This window comes from Odontesthes bonariensis, chromosome 2 (genome assembly GCF_027942865.1).
Source record: "Odontesthes bonariensis isolate fOdoBon6 chromosome 2, fOdoBon6.hap1, whole genome shotgun sequence".
Lineage (NCBI taxonomy): Eukaryota > Metazoa > Chordata > Actinopteri > Atheriniformes > Atherinopsidae > Odontesthes > Odontesthes bonariensis.
In genome coordinates this window covers 1,904,499-1,925,134 of record NC_134507.1, presented here as the reverse complement: position 1 = coordinate 1,925,134, position 20,636 = coordinate 1,904,499, and the positions used below count along the sequence as shown (strand labels likewise).

General features: G+C 41.9%; 1 protein-coding gene across 4 annotated transcripts in view; it reads left to right on the top strand.

Moving 5' to 3' along the window:
- The window catches only part of LOC142388645 (echinoderm microtubule-associated protein-like 6), a 107,145-nt gene that overhangs the window by 74,635 nt on the left and 11,874 nt on the right, over positions 1–20,636 (top strand). The window contains exons 26-36 of one of the 4 annotated variants that reach the window (XM_075474152.1): positions 603–691; positions 1,794–1,970; positions 2,726–2,960; positions 3,625–3,751; positions 6,762–6,776; positions 12,562–12,640; positions 12,721–12,850; positions 14,403–14,501; positions 17,177–17,197; positions 17,544–17,717; positions 19,329–19,537. In XM_075474152.1, coding sequence (XP_075330267.1) covers positions 603–691; positions 1,794–1,970; positions 2,726–2,960; positions 3,625–3,751; positions 6,762–6,776; positions 12,562–12,640; positions 12,721–12,850; positions 14,403–14,501; positions 17,177–17,197; positions 17,544–17,717; positions 19,329–19,537 — 1,355 coding nt within the window. The remainder of the gene's footprint in view (positions 1–602; positions 692–1,793; positions 1,971–2,725; positions 2,961–3,624; positions 3,752–6,761; positions 6,777–12,561; positions 12,641–12,720; positions 12,851–14,402; positions 14,502–17,176; positions 17,198–17,543; positions 17,718–19,328; positions 19,538–20,636) is intronic. The other 3 variants (XM_075474161.1, XM_075474169.1, XM_075474178.1) reach the window with 3 other exon arrangements.

Sequence of the window (20,636 nt, the reverse complement as noted above, 5' to 3'; positions counted from 1 at the left end):
CTTAAATGCCCCGGGCCCAGGACAGAAACATAGAGCTGGATATCATCTGTGTAAAAATGGTGGGAAACACCTTTAAATGCCCCGGGCCCAGGACAGAAACATAGAGCTGGATATCATCTGTGTAATAATGGTGGGAAACACCTTTAAATGCCCCGGGCCCAGGACAGAAACATAGAGCTGGATATCATCTGTGTAATAATGGTAGGAAACACCTTTAAATGCCCCGGGCCCAGGACAGAAACATAGAGCTGGATATCATCTGTGTAATAATGGTAGGAAACACCTTTAAATGCCCCGGGCCCAGGACAGAAACATAGAGCTGGATATCATCTGTGTAATAATGGTAGGAAACACCTTTAAATGCCCCGGGCCCAGGACAGAAACATAGAGCTGGATATCATCTGTGTAAAAATGGTGGGAAGCACCTTTAAATGCCCCGGGCCCAGGACAGAAACATAGAGCTGGATATCATCTGTGTAAAAATGGTAGGAAACACCTTTAAATGCCCCGGGCCCTGGACAGAAACATAGAGCTGGATATCATCTGTGTAATAATGGTAGGAAAAAGTTAACTTTAAAGTTAATTTTTGTCCGTCTGCACAGGTAAACTTCTGCAGGTGAACACGGGAGCAAAGGAGCAACTTTTCTTCGAAGCACCAAGAGGAAAAAGACAAACTATCAAAAACTCAGAGGTGTGTGGTTTAGCTCCGTGGGGCAGAACAGGGAAATCCCTGGGGCAGAACAGGGAAATCCGTGGGGCAGAATAAGGAAATCCGTGTGGCAGAACAGGGAAATCCCTGGGGTAGAACAGGGAAATCCGTGGGGCAGAACAGGGAAATCCGTGGGGCAGAACAGGGAAATCCGAGGGGCAGAACAGGGAAATCCCTGGGGCAGAACTGGGAAATCCGTGGGGCAGAACAGGGAAATCCGTGGGGCAGAACAGGGAAATCCGAGGGGCAGAACAGGGAAATCCGTGGGGCAGAACAGGGAAATCCGTGGGGCAGAACAGGGAAATCCGAGGGGCAGAACAGGGAAATCCCTGGGGCAGAACAGCGAAATCCGTGGGGCAGAACAGGGAAATCCGTGGGGCAGAACAGGGAAATCCGTGGGGCAGAACAGGGAAATCCGTGGGGCAGAACAGGGAAATCCGAGGGGCAGAACAGGGAAATCCGTGGGGCAGAACAGCGAAATCCGTGGGGCAGAACAGGGAAATCCGTGGGGCAGAACAGGGAAATCCGTGGGGCAGAACAGGGAAATCCGTGGGGCAGAACAGGGAAATCCGTGGGGCAGAATAAGGAAATCCGTGGGGTAGAACAGCGAAATCCCTGGGGCAGAACAGGGAAATCCGTGGGGCAGAACAGCGAAATCCGAGGGGCAGAACAGGGAAATCCCTGGGGCAGAACAGGGAAATCCGTGGGGCAGAATAAGGAAATCCGTGGGGCAGAATAAGGAAATCCGTGTGGCAGAACAGGGAAATCCCTGGGGCAGAACAGCGAAATCCCTGGGGCAAAACAGGGAAATCCCTGGGGCAGAACAGGGAAATCCCTGGGGCAGAACAGGGAAATCCGTGGGGCAGAACAGGGAAATCCCTGGGGCAGAACAGGGAAATCCGTGGGGCAGAACAGGGAAATCCGTGGGGCAGAACAGGGAAATCCCTGGGGCAGAACAGCGAAATCCGTGGGGCAGAACAGCGAAATCCCTGGGGCAGAACAGGGAAATCCCTGGGGCAGAACAGGGAAATCCGTGGGGTATAACACCTCACCGTGTCGGTGCATCTGCTTTGTGTTTGTGCAGCTGGAGCGCATCGAGTGGTCCAGCTGGACGTGCGTTCTGGGTTCCAGCTGTGAGGGAATCTGGCCGACACACAGCGACATCACTGACATCAACGCCGCCTCGCTCACCAGAGACCGAACCCTGCTCGTCACTGGAGACGACTTCGGCTTCCTCAAACTGTTCGGCTACCCTGTCAGGGTACGACACGCAAACACTCCACTCTGACACCTTCGCATTTATTAGCGGAGTAGAAAAAGGTTTGAGCCCCAGTTAAAGTAACACTGCAGAATGTTTCGCTCTCTGGCTCCCCCTACAGCTGTGGGCTGTAATATTATTCCGGTTATTTTCACAAAATAAAATACCCGTTGCCTTTTATCATAGGGAAAGCCATTACCATACAATTGGTGCTTTTGCTTTGAAAACAGGAAGTGAACCTACCCTCGTTGTAGCTAGCTTGAAACTGCCGTTTTGACAGGAAATGACGATCTGCGACGTCACGTTACGTTGCATCTTGGGTAGTTTGAGTATGAGTAGTAACCTCATGATGCATACCCAACATTTCGGAGAATCTAGTATGCATCCGGGAACTTCTCGCTTACTCAAACTCGCATACTAACTCAGAAAGTTAGTATGAGTAGTAGGAGAAGTATGCGGTTTGGAACACAGCCATAGCCTTGTTTTTGTTCTCCACCACCTCCTACAGGACGTAATGATCCCGCTCAGGAGCAAAAATAAGCTCAAGGTGGCCGTTTAGCATCAAGCATCAACACTCTGAAGGTGTTTCCAGAATCCTTAGAAATAGAATCTGGAAAAAGGGATTTTAGTCAACGATCTTCTTTCTATCTGTCCTCCTCTTCTTCTGTTTATTTTTTATCCATCTTTCTTTCTACTGCTCCACAGGTGGATATCGTTCTTTAAACCGAGTATAAATCTTGTTTATCTCCTGCTTCCAGGGTCAGTACGCCCGGTTTAAACGTTACGTGGGCCACAGCGCGCAGGTGACCAACGTGCGCTGGGCTCAGGATGACGCCACGCTGCTGACGGTGGGCGGAGCCGACACCGCTCTGATGATATGGGAGAGGGAGCGAGGAGGCGGAGTCAGCGCAGAGGGGGAGGGGTCCTTGTTTCGGGACAATCGACCACCGGTGGACAGCGAGGAATCGGACGACGACATCGAGGAGGACGGAGGTGGGTCTGTCTGTATAAATATAGTTTACGGTGAGTCTGAGTGGTATTAACCAGGGATCCAGAGGATAAACCCGATAGTTTAATACAGGGTTCACAAACTTTTCCATGCCGAGGCCCCCCAAACAGTATCAGCTTCTGACCCCCTTTGCAAACCACAGACAATGCTACAAAATATATAAAGAAACGTCAACTTTTACAACGTGTTTTCTTTTTTTTATTCACTATTCAATGATTATTAAATTTGTTTAGCAAAGGAATATTTAAACCAACATGTTTTTTTACATTTTACAATTGAAGAGGTTTTCAAGCTAATTTCAAGATCACTTTTAACTCAAAAGTCCCAAATATCACATCTTATTTCAAGAAATCTTGACAAGCCGATTGTTTTTTACTTATTTTTGGAGGGGCATTTTTTCCAGTGTAGCTTGAGAACAGGCGCAAACCGTAGCATCCCTATTTTTTATAATGATGTTTAAAAAAATTAGATTCTATTTTTGCATTTTTGCATTTTTTTCTTATCTTCCCTCCAATTTTCTGAGGCCCCCCTAGCGCCCCCATCAGCTGAGTGAGAAAACTTAGTCGATTTGTTGCTTCCTCGACTCGCAGGAGGCTGAAGGACGGCTGTCAGAGGAAAATGTCTGATTTCTGTGTGTGTGTTTTAAAGGCTACGACAGCGATGTCACCCGTGAGAAGATGGTGGACTACGTCACCAAGATGTACGCCGTCAGCATCAGAGAGATGAGAGGAACCAAACCTCACCAACAGCTGAAGGAGCTGTCTGCTGAGGAGAGGTATGAACACACACCGAGCCCACATCAGCCGGCTGAAAGCAGAGTTCAAAGTCTTAAGAGTTTAAAGTTTTAATCAGTTTAAATCAGAGTTCAAAGTTTTAATCAGAGTTTAAAGTTTTAAGAGTTTAAAGTCTTAAGAGTTTAAAGTCTTAAGAGTTTAAAGTTTTAATCAGAATTTAAATCAGAGTTTAAAGTTTTATTCAGAGTTTAAAGTTTTAATCAGAATTTAAATCAGAGTTTAAAGTCTTAAGAGTTTAAAGTCTTAAGAGTTTAAAGTTTTAATCAGAATTTAAATCAGAGTTTAAAGTTTTAATCAGTTTAAAGTTTTAATCAGTTTAAATCAGTTTAAATCAGAGTTTAAATCAAAGTTTAAATCAGTTTAAAGTTTTAATCAGAGTTCGAAGTTTTAATCAGAGTTCGAAGTTTAAATCAGAGTTTAAAGTTTTAATCAGAGTTCAAAGTTTTAATCAGAGTTCAAAGTTCAAAGTTTTAATCAGAGTCAAAGTCTTAATCAGAGTTTAAAGTTTTAATCAGAGTTTAAAGTTTTAATCAGAGTTCAAAGTCTTAATCAGAGTTCAAAGTTTTAATCAGAGTTGAATGTTTTAATCGGAGTTTTAATCAGAGTTTAAAGTTTTAATCAGAGTTCAAAGTTTTAATCAGTTTAAAGTTTTAATCAAAGTTGAAAGTTTTAATCAGAATCAAATCGAATCGTTGGCTGAATATCGTATCGTGAGATTAGTGTATCGCTACAGCCCTAGTCAGCAGGTGTTAACTGGTTTTTAAACCGGTGTAAACAGAACTCGTCCAAATGTTGTTTCCTGAGAATCATCGCTCTCATAGAAGCTCTTCCTCAGCGAAACATGAAAAAACAGACACCTGGAAACCACAGTGTGTGATAAACTGTCCAAACTGAGCTGAAAACCTGTTACCAGAGGTGCCAGTAAACGTGTGTTCGTGTGTGCGTCTGTCAACACGAGTGTGTTTGTGCTGAGTTTATGTCCTGCATGCACTGACTTCTGCACGATGTGTGTGATGTGGCGTATCCTTGTGTAACGGATAGTTCACGTGGTGTCGGTGGGTTTTGTGTTGGAAACACTCAACAAGAAAGGGCACCTGAAGGGTACAAATTCATTATTCCATGTGATCCAAATGTTTAAATTCTAGAAATAGACGCTAAATCAAAGCTCAATATTAAAACACATAACAAAGTAAAAGGAATCAGCCTTTAATCAATAGTATTTTGGTCTTAAAATAACCAAATACACTTATTTTTGTAGAGGACAAAGACGTTTTCATAGCTTTTCTAAAGTTGCAGCAGACTCAGATGTGGATGTTTTCCATAAGAAGTTCTGCATTAATCATCGAAAATGACATACTTTTATATTTTGTTTTTCACACATTTAAGAAAGGAAGGTCTGATTAATTATCTCTATAACATAACGCAGCAGACTCCGAAGGGTTAATTAAAACCACTGAACCTACCAGAAAAACACAGTTTATTTGCTTTGAATTGGTCAATAATCATTCGATCACTTGGAAACCAGACTTCAGACCGAGGTTTTGCAGAATCTCTCTGTTTGCATTGTAAAATAAACTTTATATAAGTTTTTTTAAACCACTGTCCAGTTGTACCTGCATGGTGTCGCCTTCTCACTCAGTGGGGTCACATGGCCCTGAAAGGATCGGATTATTGGCTAAATTCCAATCAGACTGTTATTAAGTGCATGTAGACACCTTAATCTGACTAAGAATCGGATCGGGTTAAAGGGTTAGTTCGCCATTTTGCACATTAAGCCCTGTTTTTAGGTAGTCTGGGGTGAATTATAGATTTCGATAAATTGACCCGAAATTGACCCGAAAATCGCAGCGAAATGTGCCTTCTAACAGTTGTTTTAGCATTTGGTGGACCTATTTTTCCGGACACTGTTGAATAGCAGCAGCAAGACATCCAGCCACTAGGTGGCGATAGTGAGTTGTTTGTGTACAATACAAATCAATGAAGATGGACAATAATGGTAATATAACTTCTCTGGAAGCGTATTTCGCGGTGATTTTCGAGCCAACGTATCGCTGTCCACCACAGACCAGACGGTGAGTTTCATGTCTCTGCAAACGAAAGTTTAATGCCGTTTTATGATTGTTTGCTTGAGTGGTCATTGACTCAATGCAAAGGTGGGTGGGCTGCAGCAGTGGATACCTAAATGCTCCGTTCAGCACCAAATGTCCAAATTGTGATCAGAACATCTATAATTCACCCCAGACTACCTAAAAACAGGGCTTAATGTGCAAAATGGCGAACTAACCCTTTAAGACCCCGAGATAACTGGGTTGAAAGTCACTCTAAACCTGCTTGTCGACGCTGAAGCACGTGGTGAATCAGACTTTGCGTTCTGCGATGTTGACGATGATGACGATATTCCTGTTGTTGTCGCCGTCAGAAAGAAACAAACAACGCGATGGAGAATGCTCCGTTGGGCATCGAGTTTGTGCAACAAGCAGCTCATCACAGACCAAATGTAGAGGGACGTAGCTTCATCTTGCTCTGCGTTCTCCATCTTTCTGCAATGCCTGAGTTTGTTGTTGTTGTTGGTGGTGAAGAGGTCAACAGGAAGTGGCTCTATTAGCAACAGCTGGAATGGGTACAGCGCCACCTATCATACGCTTTGTGCCTCTGATCCCATTCATTCACCGCCAGATATCCAAAGAGAATTACCCTTAATAACTTAGTCTGATTGTAATTTAGCCAATAATCCGATCCTTTCAGAGCCATGTGACACCACTGAGTGATGCGAACTGCAACTGAAGCCTTTTGGTTTATGTCTTCCTCAAAAACGAATGTTAAAACCAAAACCCTTTTTGGTCATCTCTGACTTACTGCTGTTTAAGTTCCTGTTCCTGATGAGAGTCCCTTTGTGGTGCACTTACTTCCTGAGTGTTGATGCTTGTATCTAGCCTTGCTTACAGAAACTCTTAATATCTGTGTTGTGTTTTAACTTGCATTCCCCTGGAGGCAGGGCATTGTCAAGTGAGTATGACCTGATACTTCTTGTATAGATCAGTTAAGATGATTAGCTTCAAAAAGTATGTACACCTCTTCAAACTTTATTAGGCCCAAAATGGGAAGTTAAATCAGAAAATCAGTAACTTTCTTATGATCTAAATCAAATAACTCTCAGTCCTCACTTCATGCACTCCTTCGGTGTCCAGAATACAACTGCATTGGGGAAGATAACAAATCAGCACAAAGTGGAAGGTTTGAACCAACCAGCGTTTGTTTTAGAGTAAGAAAGAACGTCTTTAGTCAGGAAGAAGACCAGGAACACAGCACTGCCTCTAACAGAGCTTCAGATGTGGGTTAGAGAGGATGGAGAACCAGCTGGAAGGACCAGCGGTCCCCAACCGTTTCTGCGCCACGGACCAGTTTAATGTCAGGCAATATTTTCACGGACCGGCCTTTAAAGGGACAGTTCGTCTCTTCTGACATGAAGCTGTGTAACATCCCATATCAGCAGCATCATTTCTGAACATCTTCTTACCCCCTGCTGCGTCCTGTGAGCAGAGTTCCAGCCTCGTTTTGGTGCTGATGAAGGTAGTCCGGCTAGTTGGCTGGGGTTTAAAAAATAAAGCGTTTTGCTTCTCAGAACAATATGCGTTCAGCAGAGTAATACATTTGCATCACAAAATGGTTCTCCAGGAAAAAGTAAGACCTCACAATCTCTTGGCCCTATTTTCTCTCCCTTCGTATCACTGCCTGCTGTGCAGACCGAGCAGCAAACACCGTAACAGGCGCGGCTGCCGGCAGGCGTCTTTCCTTTCCTTTCATTTTGTTTCCTTTCCTTTCCTTTCCTTTCCTTTCCTTTCCTTTCCTTTCCTTTCCTTTCCTTTCCTTTCCTTTCCTTTCCTTTTGTTTCCTTTCCTTTCCTTTTCTTTCCTTTCCTTTCCTTTTGTTTCCTTTCCTTTCATTTCCTTTCCTTTAATTTCCTTTCATTTAATTTCCTTTCCTTCTCTTTCTTTTCCTTTCATTTTGTTTCCTTTCCTTTCCGTTCCTTTCATTTCCTTTCATTTAATTTCCTTTCCTTCTCTTTCTTTTCCTTTCCTTTTGTTTAGTTTCCTTCTCTTTCCTTTCATTTCCTTTCCTTTCCTTTCCTTCTCTTTCCTTTCCTTTCCTTTTGTTTAATTTCCTTTCCTTTCCTTTCCTTTTGTTTCCTTTCCTTTCCTTTCATTTCCTTTCATTTAATTTCCTTTCCTTCTCTTTCTTTTCCTTTCATTTTGTTTCCTTTCCTTTCCTTTCCTTTCATTTCCTTTCATTTAATTTCCTTTCCTTCTCTTTCTTTTCCTTTCCTTTTGTTTAGTTTCCTTCTCTTTCCTTTCATTTCCTTTCCTTTCCTTCTCTTTCCTTTCCTTTCCTTTTGTTTAATTTCCTTTCCTTTCCTTTTGTTTCCTTTCCTTTCCTTCTCTTTCTTTCCTTTCCTTTCCTTTTGTTTCCTTTCCTTCTCTTTCCTTTCCTTTTCTTTTGTTTATGTGCTGTGCAGAGTGAGCAGTCCCCTGCTTCCGAGCAGCAAACAGCGTAACAGGTGCGGCTGTCGGTAGGCGGCAGCAGGCAGTGCTACGCAGGGAGAGAAAATAGGTCCAAGAGATTGTGAGGTCTGACTTTTTCCTGGAGAACCATTTTGTGATGCAAATGTATTACTCTTTTGAACGCATATTGTTCTGAGAAGCAAAACGCTTTATTTTTTAAACCCCAGCCAACTAGCCGGACTACCTTCATCAACACCAAAACGAGGCTGGAACTCTGCTCACAGGACGCAGCAGGGGGTAAGAAGATGTTCAGAAATGATGTTGCTGATATGGGATGTCATACAGCTTCATGTCAGAAGAGGCGAACTGTCCCTTTAAGGTGAGAGCTGGTCGCCGCTGCGTGGGAATCACCCATCACGTTAAATCCATATTTTAAGTAGGTCTCCTGGTTAAATGCAGCTTTCTTTTTCTTAGTGGTCAGAGGCTCTTTTCTGTCTCCTCACTGGGCCTTTTCCCCTTTGCAAATAAACTTTTCAAAGTCTGTTTTTTACTCATTTTGCTAGCTTGTGGGTTTAATATTAGCGTTAACGCATCACGTGGCAGAGACGAGCATCTTGACACGTGTCAACAGTGAGTCATAGACGGATGTAACGGAGAGAATTCAGTCATTTTTTCACAATAAAACATTGTTCAGACTCGGATAATAAATAAAACTAAATAATGTAAGTTATTTATTCTTTCTGTGCGGCCCGGGACCAAACGACCCAGAGACCGGTACCGGTCCGGGACCCGGGGGGTTGGAGACCGCTGAGTTAGACGGAAATATGTATCAAAGATTCTGCTCTAATAAGAGAGACTGAACGATTACCTACAGGTATAATCTGTTCCATATAAAGTTGGGTTTGCAAAGTGAGGTGAGGGTCAAAATGATCTTTTCTCTTTGGAAATGAATCAGCAGCTTGAAGTCTTTGAGCTTCGCTCGGCCTGTGAAATGCGTGAGAATAGGTTTCTTATTCTTATTTATTTAAAACTCCCCTGAAAACAGTCACAGATGCAGATGTTTCCCCCTTATTGAGCCCAGAATACTATGAATACTTATGAAATATCAATTTGAAATATCAATTTGTAAATGACCAAATCCTTGTTTTCCACATCTGTCTCTGAATGTCTCATCGGTGTGGTTCTCATATTCACATTAATGTACCGTACATGTATCTGCTGTCAGCTGTCAGCAGTAAATCAGCTGAAAACACACCTGCACAGGTGAACAGGGAGGATGCAGATAAAGGCTCTCTGCAGCAGGTTCTATCGGGTTCCAAAACCAACCCTCAGATTGCCTGTGCACGTTAGCCTGTTAGCACGATTAGCTGCACTGGCATGTTAGCTTGAGAGCCCTGAAAGTTCGTGCAGGAGTAGCATGGGAGCATTTTGTTAGCATGTAGCTTTAGCCACAGTTATTGACATCATACTTTTTAGAAGGCATGACTCCCTCAGGTGTGTGTGTGTGTGTGTGTGTGTGTGTGTGTGTTTTCTAAAGCTCTGTGCCTTGGTTTTGTCCCTTTGCTGTCCAGGGGATCCAGGTAACACCTGTCCACCTGTCTGTTTGTTGCTGTTTGTCCTCTTCGTTATATGTGCATGCACATGTGTGTCACACAGTCTTTATTTTCCAGGTTTCAGACCATCTGAAGTACAGCACTTAAAATAAAACACAGTAGTTCACAGGTCCTGATCAGCTTCATTTCTTTATTTATTTTATATAAAAACAGGAAGCAGCTGCAGAGATTCACTGAAACATGTTCCAACATGAACATAAACCCAGAATCTGAGTCAGAACCAGAGTTAGTTCAGTTCTGAGCAGCTTTAAAGTGAATATCTGCAGATGTTTCCATGGTAACAGCTGCAGAGATTCACTGAAACATGTTCCAACATGAACATAAACCCAGAATCTGAGTCAGAACCAGAGTTAGTTCAGTTCTGAGCAGCTTTAAAGTGAATATCTGCAGATGTTTCCATGGTAACAGCTGCAGAGATTCACTGAAACATGTTCCAACATGAACATAAACCCAGAATCTGAGGCAGAACCAGAGTTAGTTCAGTTCTGAGCAGCTTTAAGGTGAATATCTGCAGATGTTTCCATGGTAACAGCTGCAGAGATTCACTGAAACATGTTCCAACATGAACATAAACCCAGAATCTGAGGCAGAACCAGAGTTAGTTCAGTTCTGAGCAGCTTTAAAGTGAATATCTGTAGATGTTTCCATGGTAACAGCTGCAGAGATTCACTGAAACATGTTCCAACATGAACATAAACCCAGAATCTGAGGCAGAACCAGAGTTAGTTCAGTTCTGAGCAGCTTTAAAGTGAATATCTGCAGATGTTTCCATGGTAACAGCTGCAGAGATTCACTGAAACATGTTCCAACATGAACATAAACCCAGAATCTGAGGCAGAACCAGAGTTAGTTCAGTTCTGAGCAGCTTTAAGGTGAATATCTGCAGATGTTTCCATGGTAACAGCTGCAGAGATTCACTGAAACATGTTCCAACATGAACATAAACCCAGAATCTGAGGCAGAACCAGAGTTAGTTCAGTTCTGAGCAGCTTTAAAGTGAATATCTGCAGATGTTTCCATGGTAACAGCTGCAGAGATTCACTGAAACATGTTCCAACATGAACATAAACCCAGAATCTGAGGCAGAACCAGAGTTAGTTCTCAGCTCCTGTGTCAGGTCTTTGCTAGATTTTTTCACATGCAGCTAAAGAAATGGGAACAAATCTTAATTCCAGTCTAAAACCCACAAAGAGCTTCTAGATTATTCATTTCTGGTGACAGTTTAATCATTTCATTTATATTCATTATTCCATAATTAGTCATTAGATTATATCTTATATTCCTTTTTTAAGCTTTAAATTTAATCTTATTTACTTTTTCTTGATGTTGAATAAAATATAATTCTTATTATTGTCTGTTTTTTTCCTACTTTTCAACTTTTAGACGTGATAACATTCATTAATTTGGGATTAGGATTTTTTTTAAAACTGAATTTCTTGTATTAATTTGACTCTTTTGGTAACTGAAAGCAGTTTTAACGTAAATGTACAAAAAAGTTGAAACTATGAAGCTGTTTTTCACAGATGCAGCTAAAGAAATGGGAACAAATGATGTGTCTCTGTGAACAAAGTGCCTAAAGATCCAGTTTAAAACAGCTTCTTTGCTAAGTTGGACACAACAAGCAGGAGCCTTGTTGGTGGGTTAAACTGCTGGTCCAGTGGTTTATGCACACCTGTTTTGGGTTGATTACAACTTCCTAACTTGGTTCTGATAAAGAGAAACCAGTAAAAGTCTGTTTGAACCATTAAAAGCTGCAGAAAGTAGGGATGCACCGATCCGATATTTGGATCGGATATCGGTCCCGATATCGAAGAAAATTCAAGATCGGGTATCGATCCATATCAACCGATTTTTTAAAATTTATTTATTTTTAAATCACCCCCCTTGTCCTGTCCAGCATTGGCATTCATCCGAGGGCCTTCTGCCCCCTCCAGTGGGGAAAAAAACTTAAGTTGGGACCACCTCTGATTTTTTGTTTTTGTTTGTTAAGCTGGAGAAGCTTTTGTTTTTTTGACTGAACCAGTTCCACTTGTCATATCTTTATGGTTGAGATTGTTTTAGTGGTGCACAATTATTAGATAAATAAGTAATTCAGTACATTTATATCTGTTTATTTGTTTTTTTTTTAAATAGGAAAGACATGTTTAAGTCCAGTCTGATGTTGTCCTTGCACAAAAGAATGATCCCAGGCTTTTCCACACAATGAAACTCACCGTTTGTTACCATGATTCTGCGCTGTTTTACTGTATCGGCTGGTCCTAAACCTCAGATATCTGTATCGTATCGGAGGTGAAAAAAAGCGGATCCCGAGCAGAAAGAATCACCAAACTCCAGCCTTCCTTTATTATTTAGAAGCTGATTGTTCGGCTCCTGGTTCCAAACTGCTGGAAGATGCACAGATTCCTGCTTTTATTTTGCAGGTCACACATGAGCAGGTGCGCTCGGTGGTTTTATTAAAAGTAGAAAAGGTTTCCATCACAGTCTTTTCTGTCCGTCTGATTGGCTGGTGTGTCCTCAGTGTTTCAGGTGGCCGTTCCATCTGTTTTCTGACTGATTTAAGTTCTGTCTGTCTCTCACGTGTCCCCCGTCTGTCTGTCCGTCTGATTGGCTGTTTTCCTCTGATTAACCGTTCGGTTGGTGGATTGATCGACTGTTAAACAAACCCGATTGATCCTCCAGGCCTCCGGTGAGCCGAGCGGCACCTCAGCCCGAGAAGCTCCAGAAGAACAGCGTGTCGAAGAAGAAGAGGCCGGTGGAGGTCTGTGTCTCTCAGCCTGTGATCTGTCCGTGTCCTCGTCCTCGCATTCCTCACGTTTCCACTTCCTCCTCCGTCTGTAGGACCTGGTCCTGGACCATGTGTTCGGTTTCCGTGGCTACGACTGTCGGAACAACCTGCACTACCTCAACGACGGCACAGACATCATCTACCACACCGCCGCCACCGCCATCGTCCACAGTCTGAGCACCGGTAACCACGACAACACATGTTTGTTTACCCATGAGTAGGGATGGGAATTGATAAGATTTTTACGATTCCAATTCCATTTTCGATTCTGCTTAACGATTCGGTTCTTTATCGGTTCTCATTTGGAGAAAAAGGACAACAAACCGGTCGATTAGCATCAACTTTGTTTAGTTTAGAAGTAACACGAGTCATGACCTCACAAACCCAACAACGGTGAGGTCCACATTGGTCTATCCTGGCCTGGGTAATTTAACTCTTCCCTGCTCTGGTGAAAGAAGAAGCTGGAGGTAAAGGTGAACTGGGGGTAGTACCACCAGCCTCTGGCTCTGAGCCAGTCAGGCTCTGTCTCATGATTTCATCTAAATGTAATGCCTGAGAAGGCATTCATTTAACCTTAACCGTTACAAACAGCAGCTTTTACAATGAGGCAAATGGCGCTAACATGATAGGCAGTGTTTGTTAGTTAGTTAGTTACCTGCAGTGTTAGCCAAGGACATGCTAACGTTGCTAACGTTGCTGGGTTCAGATTCACCAACGTTAATCATTCATTCATAGTTATTGCATGTTGGTAGCCTGGGAATTCCCATGCTGCTTTGCGCGCGATTTCATTCACACTGCAAAGCGACCGCCCTTATTTTTGCCTGAGTTAGGGAACCAATCACAGAACGGGGGGGGGGGGGGGGGGGGGGGGGGGCAGCAAGACGATGACGACGTCTATGCGCGACACCAAAGCTTGTAGAGTGTTAATCCAACATGGCAGCGGACACAACGTTACCGTTCGATGCAGCCTTAGAAAGTGTTTTAAGTAGCTTAGAACGCAAGTTTACTTTTAAAAAAGAGCAACGTTCTTCTTCTTCCTCGTCAAATTTCTGTCGCTCTACATACGTCATCTGGTATAAGTATACAATTGGCTATGAATCGCGCGCAAAGCAGCATGGGAAGAACCAGACGCCATTTGATAGACATTCGTAGCGCCCAATAAACGGCCCTAGGCATTCGTAAACCCCGCCTCAAATACGAGAAAATGCACACCTAGTTCCCAGACCACCATCTCATCGAGATGTGGACGCGTCAGCCAGGCTAGCATGTTGGTAGTATTTCCTCCCTTTGGTGAAATATTCACTTTGCAAGTTGCCCTGTTGTCGTCTTTTTTAGGGATGTGTAATCAAACTTTCAAACGTTTGTACCGCTTGGGCTCCATGTTTACTGTTGGCTGCTGGCTTCACTGGACTCGCCACGCAACGTTGCGTGGTGACGTCATTCGCGCCCACTGGAATCGATAAGGGAATCGTTTGCAAAATCGCCAAACGATTCCAAGGAATTGAAACACTGGGAACCGGTTCTCAACAAGAACCGGTTCTCTATTCCCATCCCTACCCATGATGCACCTGTGATTTCACTGTTGCTCAGGTCAGACTGTGTGGATTCTGCATCACAGGCATGAATCCGCAATTTAAACGGGATTCTGTGTAAAAAAAAAAGGAGGATTTATGAACCACCAGAGGGACTCAAACCTCCAACCTTTTCAGATTACATGTGTCCCTGTGCACTGTAGGAACTCAGAGTTTCTACCTGGAACACACAGATGACATCCTGTGTTTGACCGCCAACCAGCACCCGAAATACAAAAACATCATCGCCAGCGGACAGATCGGTACGTTGAGTGTCGGTTTGACTTCTGACAGACGTGTTGCTGTTTGTGCATGGCTGCGTGTTTCTCTACTAACTCGTCTCTACTAAACTGGTCCTGCTTTTCTCTCCTTTGCTTCCCGTCTAACCTGCCTGCTTTACTTTCTTCCTACTGACGGAACAGAAACAGACTGAGCTCTTTGGGCTTCGTTTTCACTGTGAAATTATGGGATTAAGGCAGCGACAATGTGCAAGTTAAATAAGCTAAGTTAACGAAATAGAATCAGGAAAAATTAAGTCATTCGTCACAGTGAAGAAACAACACTGAAACTTCAGAACAGTCCTGGTGAAAGGCCAAGTAGAGGAGGGCCAGACGTCTAAAGTCAGTGTCACTGATGTTATAGCATCTTATAGCATCTTATAGTATCTTATAGCATCTTATAGCATCTTATGGCATCTAGTAGCATCTTATGGCATCTAGTAGTATCTTATAGCATCTTATAGCATCTTATGGCATCTAGTAGCATCTTATGGCATCTAGTAGTATCTTATAGCATCTTATGGCATCTTATAGCATCTTATAGCATCTTATAGCATCTAGTAGTATCTTATAGCATCTTATAGCATCTTATAGCATCTTATAGTATCGTATAGCATCTTATAGCATCGTATAGCATCTTATAGCATCTTATGGCATCTAGTAGCATCTTATGTCATCTAGTAGCATCTTATGGCATCTAGTAGCATCTTATGGCATCTAGTAGCATCTTATGGCATCTTATAGCATCTTATAGCATCTTATAGCATCTAGTAGTATCTTATAGCATCTTATAGCATCTTATAGCATCTTATAGTATCGTATAGCATCTTATAGCATCGTATAGCATCTTATAGCATCTTATGGCATCTAGTAGCATCTTATGTCATCTAGTAGCATCTTATGGCATCTAGTAGCATCTTATGGCATCTAGTAGCATCTTATAGCATCTAGTAGTATCTTATAGTATCTTATAGCATCCTATAGCATCTTATGGCATCTTATAGCATCTTATAGTATCTTATAGCATCGTATAGCATCGTATAGCATCTTATAGCATTGTATAACATCTTATAGCATCTTATAGCATCTTATAGTATCTTATAGAATCTTATAGCATCTAGTAGTATCTTAGCATCTTATAGTATCTTATAGCATCTTATAGCATCTTATAGCATCTTATAGCATCTAGTAGTATCTTAGCATCTTATAGTATCTTATAGCATCTTATAGCATCTTCAGCATCTTATAGCCTCTTATAGCATCTTATAGCATCTAGTAGTATCTTAGCATCTTATAGTATCTTATAGCATCTTATAGCATCGTATAGCATCTTATAGCATCTTCAGCATCTTATAGCCTCTTATAGCATCTTATAGCATCTTATAGCATCTAGTAGTATCTTAGCATCTTATAGTATGTTATAGTATCTTATAGCATCTTATAGCATCGTATAGCATCTTTTAGCATCTTCAGCATCTTATAGCCTCTTATAGCCTCTTATAGCCTCTTATAGCATCTTATAGCATCTCATAGCATCGTATAGCATCTTAAAGCATCTTATAGTATCTTATAGCATCTTATAGTATCTTATAGTATCTTATAGAATCTTATAGCATCTTATAGCATCTTATAGCATCGTATAGCATCTTATAGTATCTAGTAGTATCTTAGCATCTTATAGTATGTTATAGTATCTTATAGCATCTTATAGCATCGTATAGCATCTTTTAGCATCTTCAGCATCTTATAGCCTCTTATAGCATCTTATAGCATCTCATAGCATCGTATAGCATCTTAAAGCATCTTATAGTATCTTATAGCATCTTATAGTATCTTATAGAATCTTATAGCATCTTATAGCATCTAGTAGTATCTTATAGCATCTTATAGCATCTAGTAGCTGGTTCCACCACCATGGAACCACCAACGAGAACAATCTGGACTGAGACGGCGTTGTTTAGGGATGGCAGAACCAGACGAGGTTCCTGAGAGGACCTCAGAGGTCCAGAAGGATCATCAGCCTGAAAGACTGAGTTTAAACAGCTGCTGCAGATTATGATACATAATCAAATCTATCGTTATTGTTCTCATTATCTAATCTAATAAGTTAAACTATTATCCTGTTAATAACCTTCTGATATTAGATTAGAAACCAAAGTGAGCAGCCACTGACCACACGCCCGCCAACCGAAACCCAAAACAGATGTACTGAATCCTAACTAAAGTTTTCTATGACTGGCAGATACAGATTAATTTTATACATAATTTAATTGTTTAATCGTGTGTTTTAACATTAAAAATCCAAAATAAAACAAATAATAATGTAGTTAAGTTAAGGTATAAACTTCTCTTATGGTTTACAGTATTTTACAGTATTTTTCTGGCACCTCAGCTTTTTTAGGTGTTTTTTTTGCCGTGTGAATGAGGGAAATGATGAACCAGTGACCAGCGAACAGGAAGCAGGACGGGCACACATTAAACGCTGAGGCTGGAAAACACACTCAGTAGATTTAATGTAAATGAAACATAATTACAGGATAAGCTACGCTTGACTTCTGTGGTGTTTCTTCCTTTATGACGTGAGAACTTTCATCTGTTTCTGTTGTTTTTGTGTGTGTTGGCTGGCCACATTTGTCACCATCGCTCTCACAACACGTCAGGTGACGCCGGTGAACTCCCAGGTAAAAAAAGTCTAAATAACCACGCCGCCGCTCCCATCACAACGAGCACCCTGAAACCCCGACAGCCTCCTGGATCAGTGGCTCACTGTCCGAGGACGGCATGCCTAACGGCTGCTTCCTGGAACATTTCTGTTTGGCTCTGATTCTGATGTGAACAAAGTAAGAAGCTTCTCTCAGGGCCGTGTGCCGATGCCGGTCTGGTTCTCAGGGTGTTTGTCGGCTGCACCGATCCTCTGACTGCTCGGTTTGTCCCCATATATCCCCCCTAGGACTTTTCCGAGCTTGTTGTGACATGTTGACGTGGTTAAAGTCGGTATTTACGTCCCGTGCGGTCATCCTCTCGCAGGCACCACGCCCTCCATCCACGTGTGGGATGCGATGAGTAAACAGACGCTGTCCATCCTCCGCTGCCCGCACGCCAAAGGCGTCGGCTACGTGAACTTCAGCGCCACGGGGAAGCTGCTGCTGTCTGTCGGAGTGGAGCCTGAACACACCATCACCGTGTGGCGCTGGCAGGAAGGTCAGACCGCCGATACAGATAATAACGCTGCTATAATCAGGTGGAAAACAGAGGTGGGACCAGAATGGCATGTGTGGGGGGGCAGTTAGCTCATCTGGGGGGGCAGAAAACAATACCTGAAAAAAATCGATGGAAAACCACCACTACAACTTCAAGCATAATAATAATAATCAAATCAAATCAAATTTATTTATATAGCACATTTCATGTCCAGAACAATTCAAAGTGCTTTCCATAAAATAAAAGCATGGCAGCAAGGAGTGGAAGAAGCATAAAAATACATAAAATAATATAAAGAGAAACAAATAAATAAATAAATAATAATTTAAATTAATTTAAAAACAAGCAACAGTCTAGATAAGTTAAAAGATAGCGTGCAGATAATATGAATAATAATAATATTAATAATTCAATTCGGTAATGAAAATATGGTCACCCCAGCATAAATCCTGACCGTCAATTTTGTTAACAGTGTATAAAGTAAACTCAAACGCTATTTGAATGGAGGAGGACTGACAGACACGCCCCCTATTCAAACGAACCAACTGGAAAGCAGTTTTGACGATTGTTCTGACCCTTAACCCCTTCGCCATGTTGCAAATATGTCCTATTTGGGAGAGGTTTTTTAGACCAGGACTTTAGGATGCAATAGCTTTTGTTTAACATGCTCCACATTCTCCATTGAGGGTTTAAATTCAAGTAGATACTTGGGGCAAGACATCCAGCCAACTCCAGCTTTTTATTACCTTCATTAAGTCTACATTTCAGATCATTATATACAACAAAAACATTCGAAAATGTGAAAATTGCCTTTTTTTTTAACAGCAAGGGGTTAAGGTTATTTTTTTATCTAAAAAAAATAAATAAAGCTATAAACTTTGCAGATATATTCTTTTTTAAAATCACCACCTGCATTTATTCTATCAATACAAGACACAAACAGAAATAATAAATCGTGGCCTTTTTTCTGGCCAGTTTTCTTTGGATGGACAGGGCATTTCTCAGGGGGGAAGCCCCCCCCTCAGCTGTTTTTGGTTATAATGATAATAACAACATTAAATTTATTTATATAGCACCTTTCATACATAAAATGTAGCTCAAAATGCTTTACACATAAGATCAATATACAAAGTAAATAAAGTAAAACAATCACAAGAACAACAAAATGGAGCACAATATTGAGAAACAACAAATGCAATATACAAAAAGTAATAATAATAATAATAGAATCCATAAAACTAGTAGAAGGCGAGGGTGTATAAATGTGTTTTTAGCTGCTTTTTAAAGTTTGTAATATCTGTTGACTGGTGGAGAGTTCCAGAGTTTTGGTGCATAAAAACAGAAAGCAGCTTCACCCGTCTTTTTATATTTCATCCTAGGAATATTTAATAAAGTAGCACCTGATGATCTTAGAGCTCGATTTGGAACATATTCTGTGAGTAGTTCTGAAATGTACGGAGGTGCTAATCTATTCAGAGACTTAAAAACCAGTAAGGGAATCTTAAAATCTGTTCTAAAAGACACAGGGAGCCATGAATCAGTCCGGAAACAGCAGGCTGTGTGAGTGAGTTTTGGGTCAGAACCGGAGTAACAGAACCGTCTCCACCGCAGGATCCAGAGTGTGCAGCAAGTCCGAGCACCCGGACCGGATCTTCGTGTTGGAGTTTCGGCCGGACTCAGACTCTCAGTTCGTGTCGGTGGGAATCAAACACGTGAAGTTCTGGACTCTGGCCGGCGGCGCGCTGATGTACAAGAAGGGCGTGGTGGGGACGGTGGAGGGCGGCAGGATGCAGACCATGCTGTCCGTCGCCTTCGGAGCTGTGAGTTCACCGCCGTGTTCACGCTGTTAAACACAACATTTCTGTCTCTGCGCAGCGTTTATGGCTTTTTATTCCACTTCAATTAATTTTATTTTAGGGCTGGGCAACGGTTAAAATGTTTAATCTAATTAATCACGATTAATCCCATTTGTACGCAGAATCCAAAAATTAATCCAAAAGTAGCGTATAGCCTTTAGCATTTAGTTTTATTTTAAATGTGCTGCCATATGAATGAAAGTGCCATAACATTTGCTGTGCAAACACACTTTTAACATCAGCATCTTTCTGTAGTTTTTATGTAGAAGCCTCGCTCCACTGTCTGTTTCCTTGAATGACTTGCTGCTATCAGTTGTGTGTTTTGCCTTTAAGTGATATTTTAGACTGGAACTACTACGCTGAGAAGACAATTCAACTTGGCAGTGTTTACAGATGACTTTGGTTCTGTCGACTCCGCCGTCTGGAAGAACTTTAACATGAAAATGGCCGAGTAAAAGTTCCGTACCCTTCTCCATGTTTGGTGGATCCGCCGATTACTTTCTTTTCCTGTTCCACAGCAGCAGACTTTTACAGAATAAAAGCCTGTGAGCTACAGACTTACAAAATAAAAGCCTGTGAGCAACAGACTTTTACAATAATAAAATAAATTAATTAATTAAAAAAACCTGCGTTAATGCACGATAAAATATTTATCGACGTTAAACAATTAACGAGTTAACGCGATAATAACGAGTTAACTCGCCCTGCCCTAGTTTATTTATATAGCGCCAAATTACAACAAATGTCATCTCAAGGCACTTAAATAATGAAGTCCAATTCAAGCCAGTTGGAATTCTATTCATTGTGATCATAATTATTTACAAACTAATCCAATTCATTCATATAGAGCCAATTCAAAAACAAGTTCCTAGCTAAGGAAACCAACAGATTGCACCGAAACTTGTCTTCAGTCCAATCTCCCGTCCTGAGCGTGCCTGAGGCGACTGTGGAGAGAAACGACTCCCTTTGAACAGGAAGAAACCTCTGGCAGAGGGGCCTGATAACTGAAGGCTCTGCCTCCCAAACTGGCAGCTGGGTCCACAGAGAGGGGCCTGATAACTGA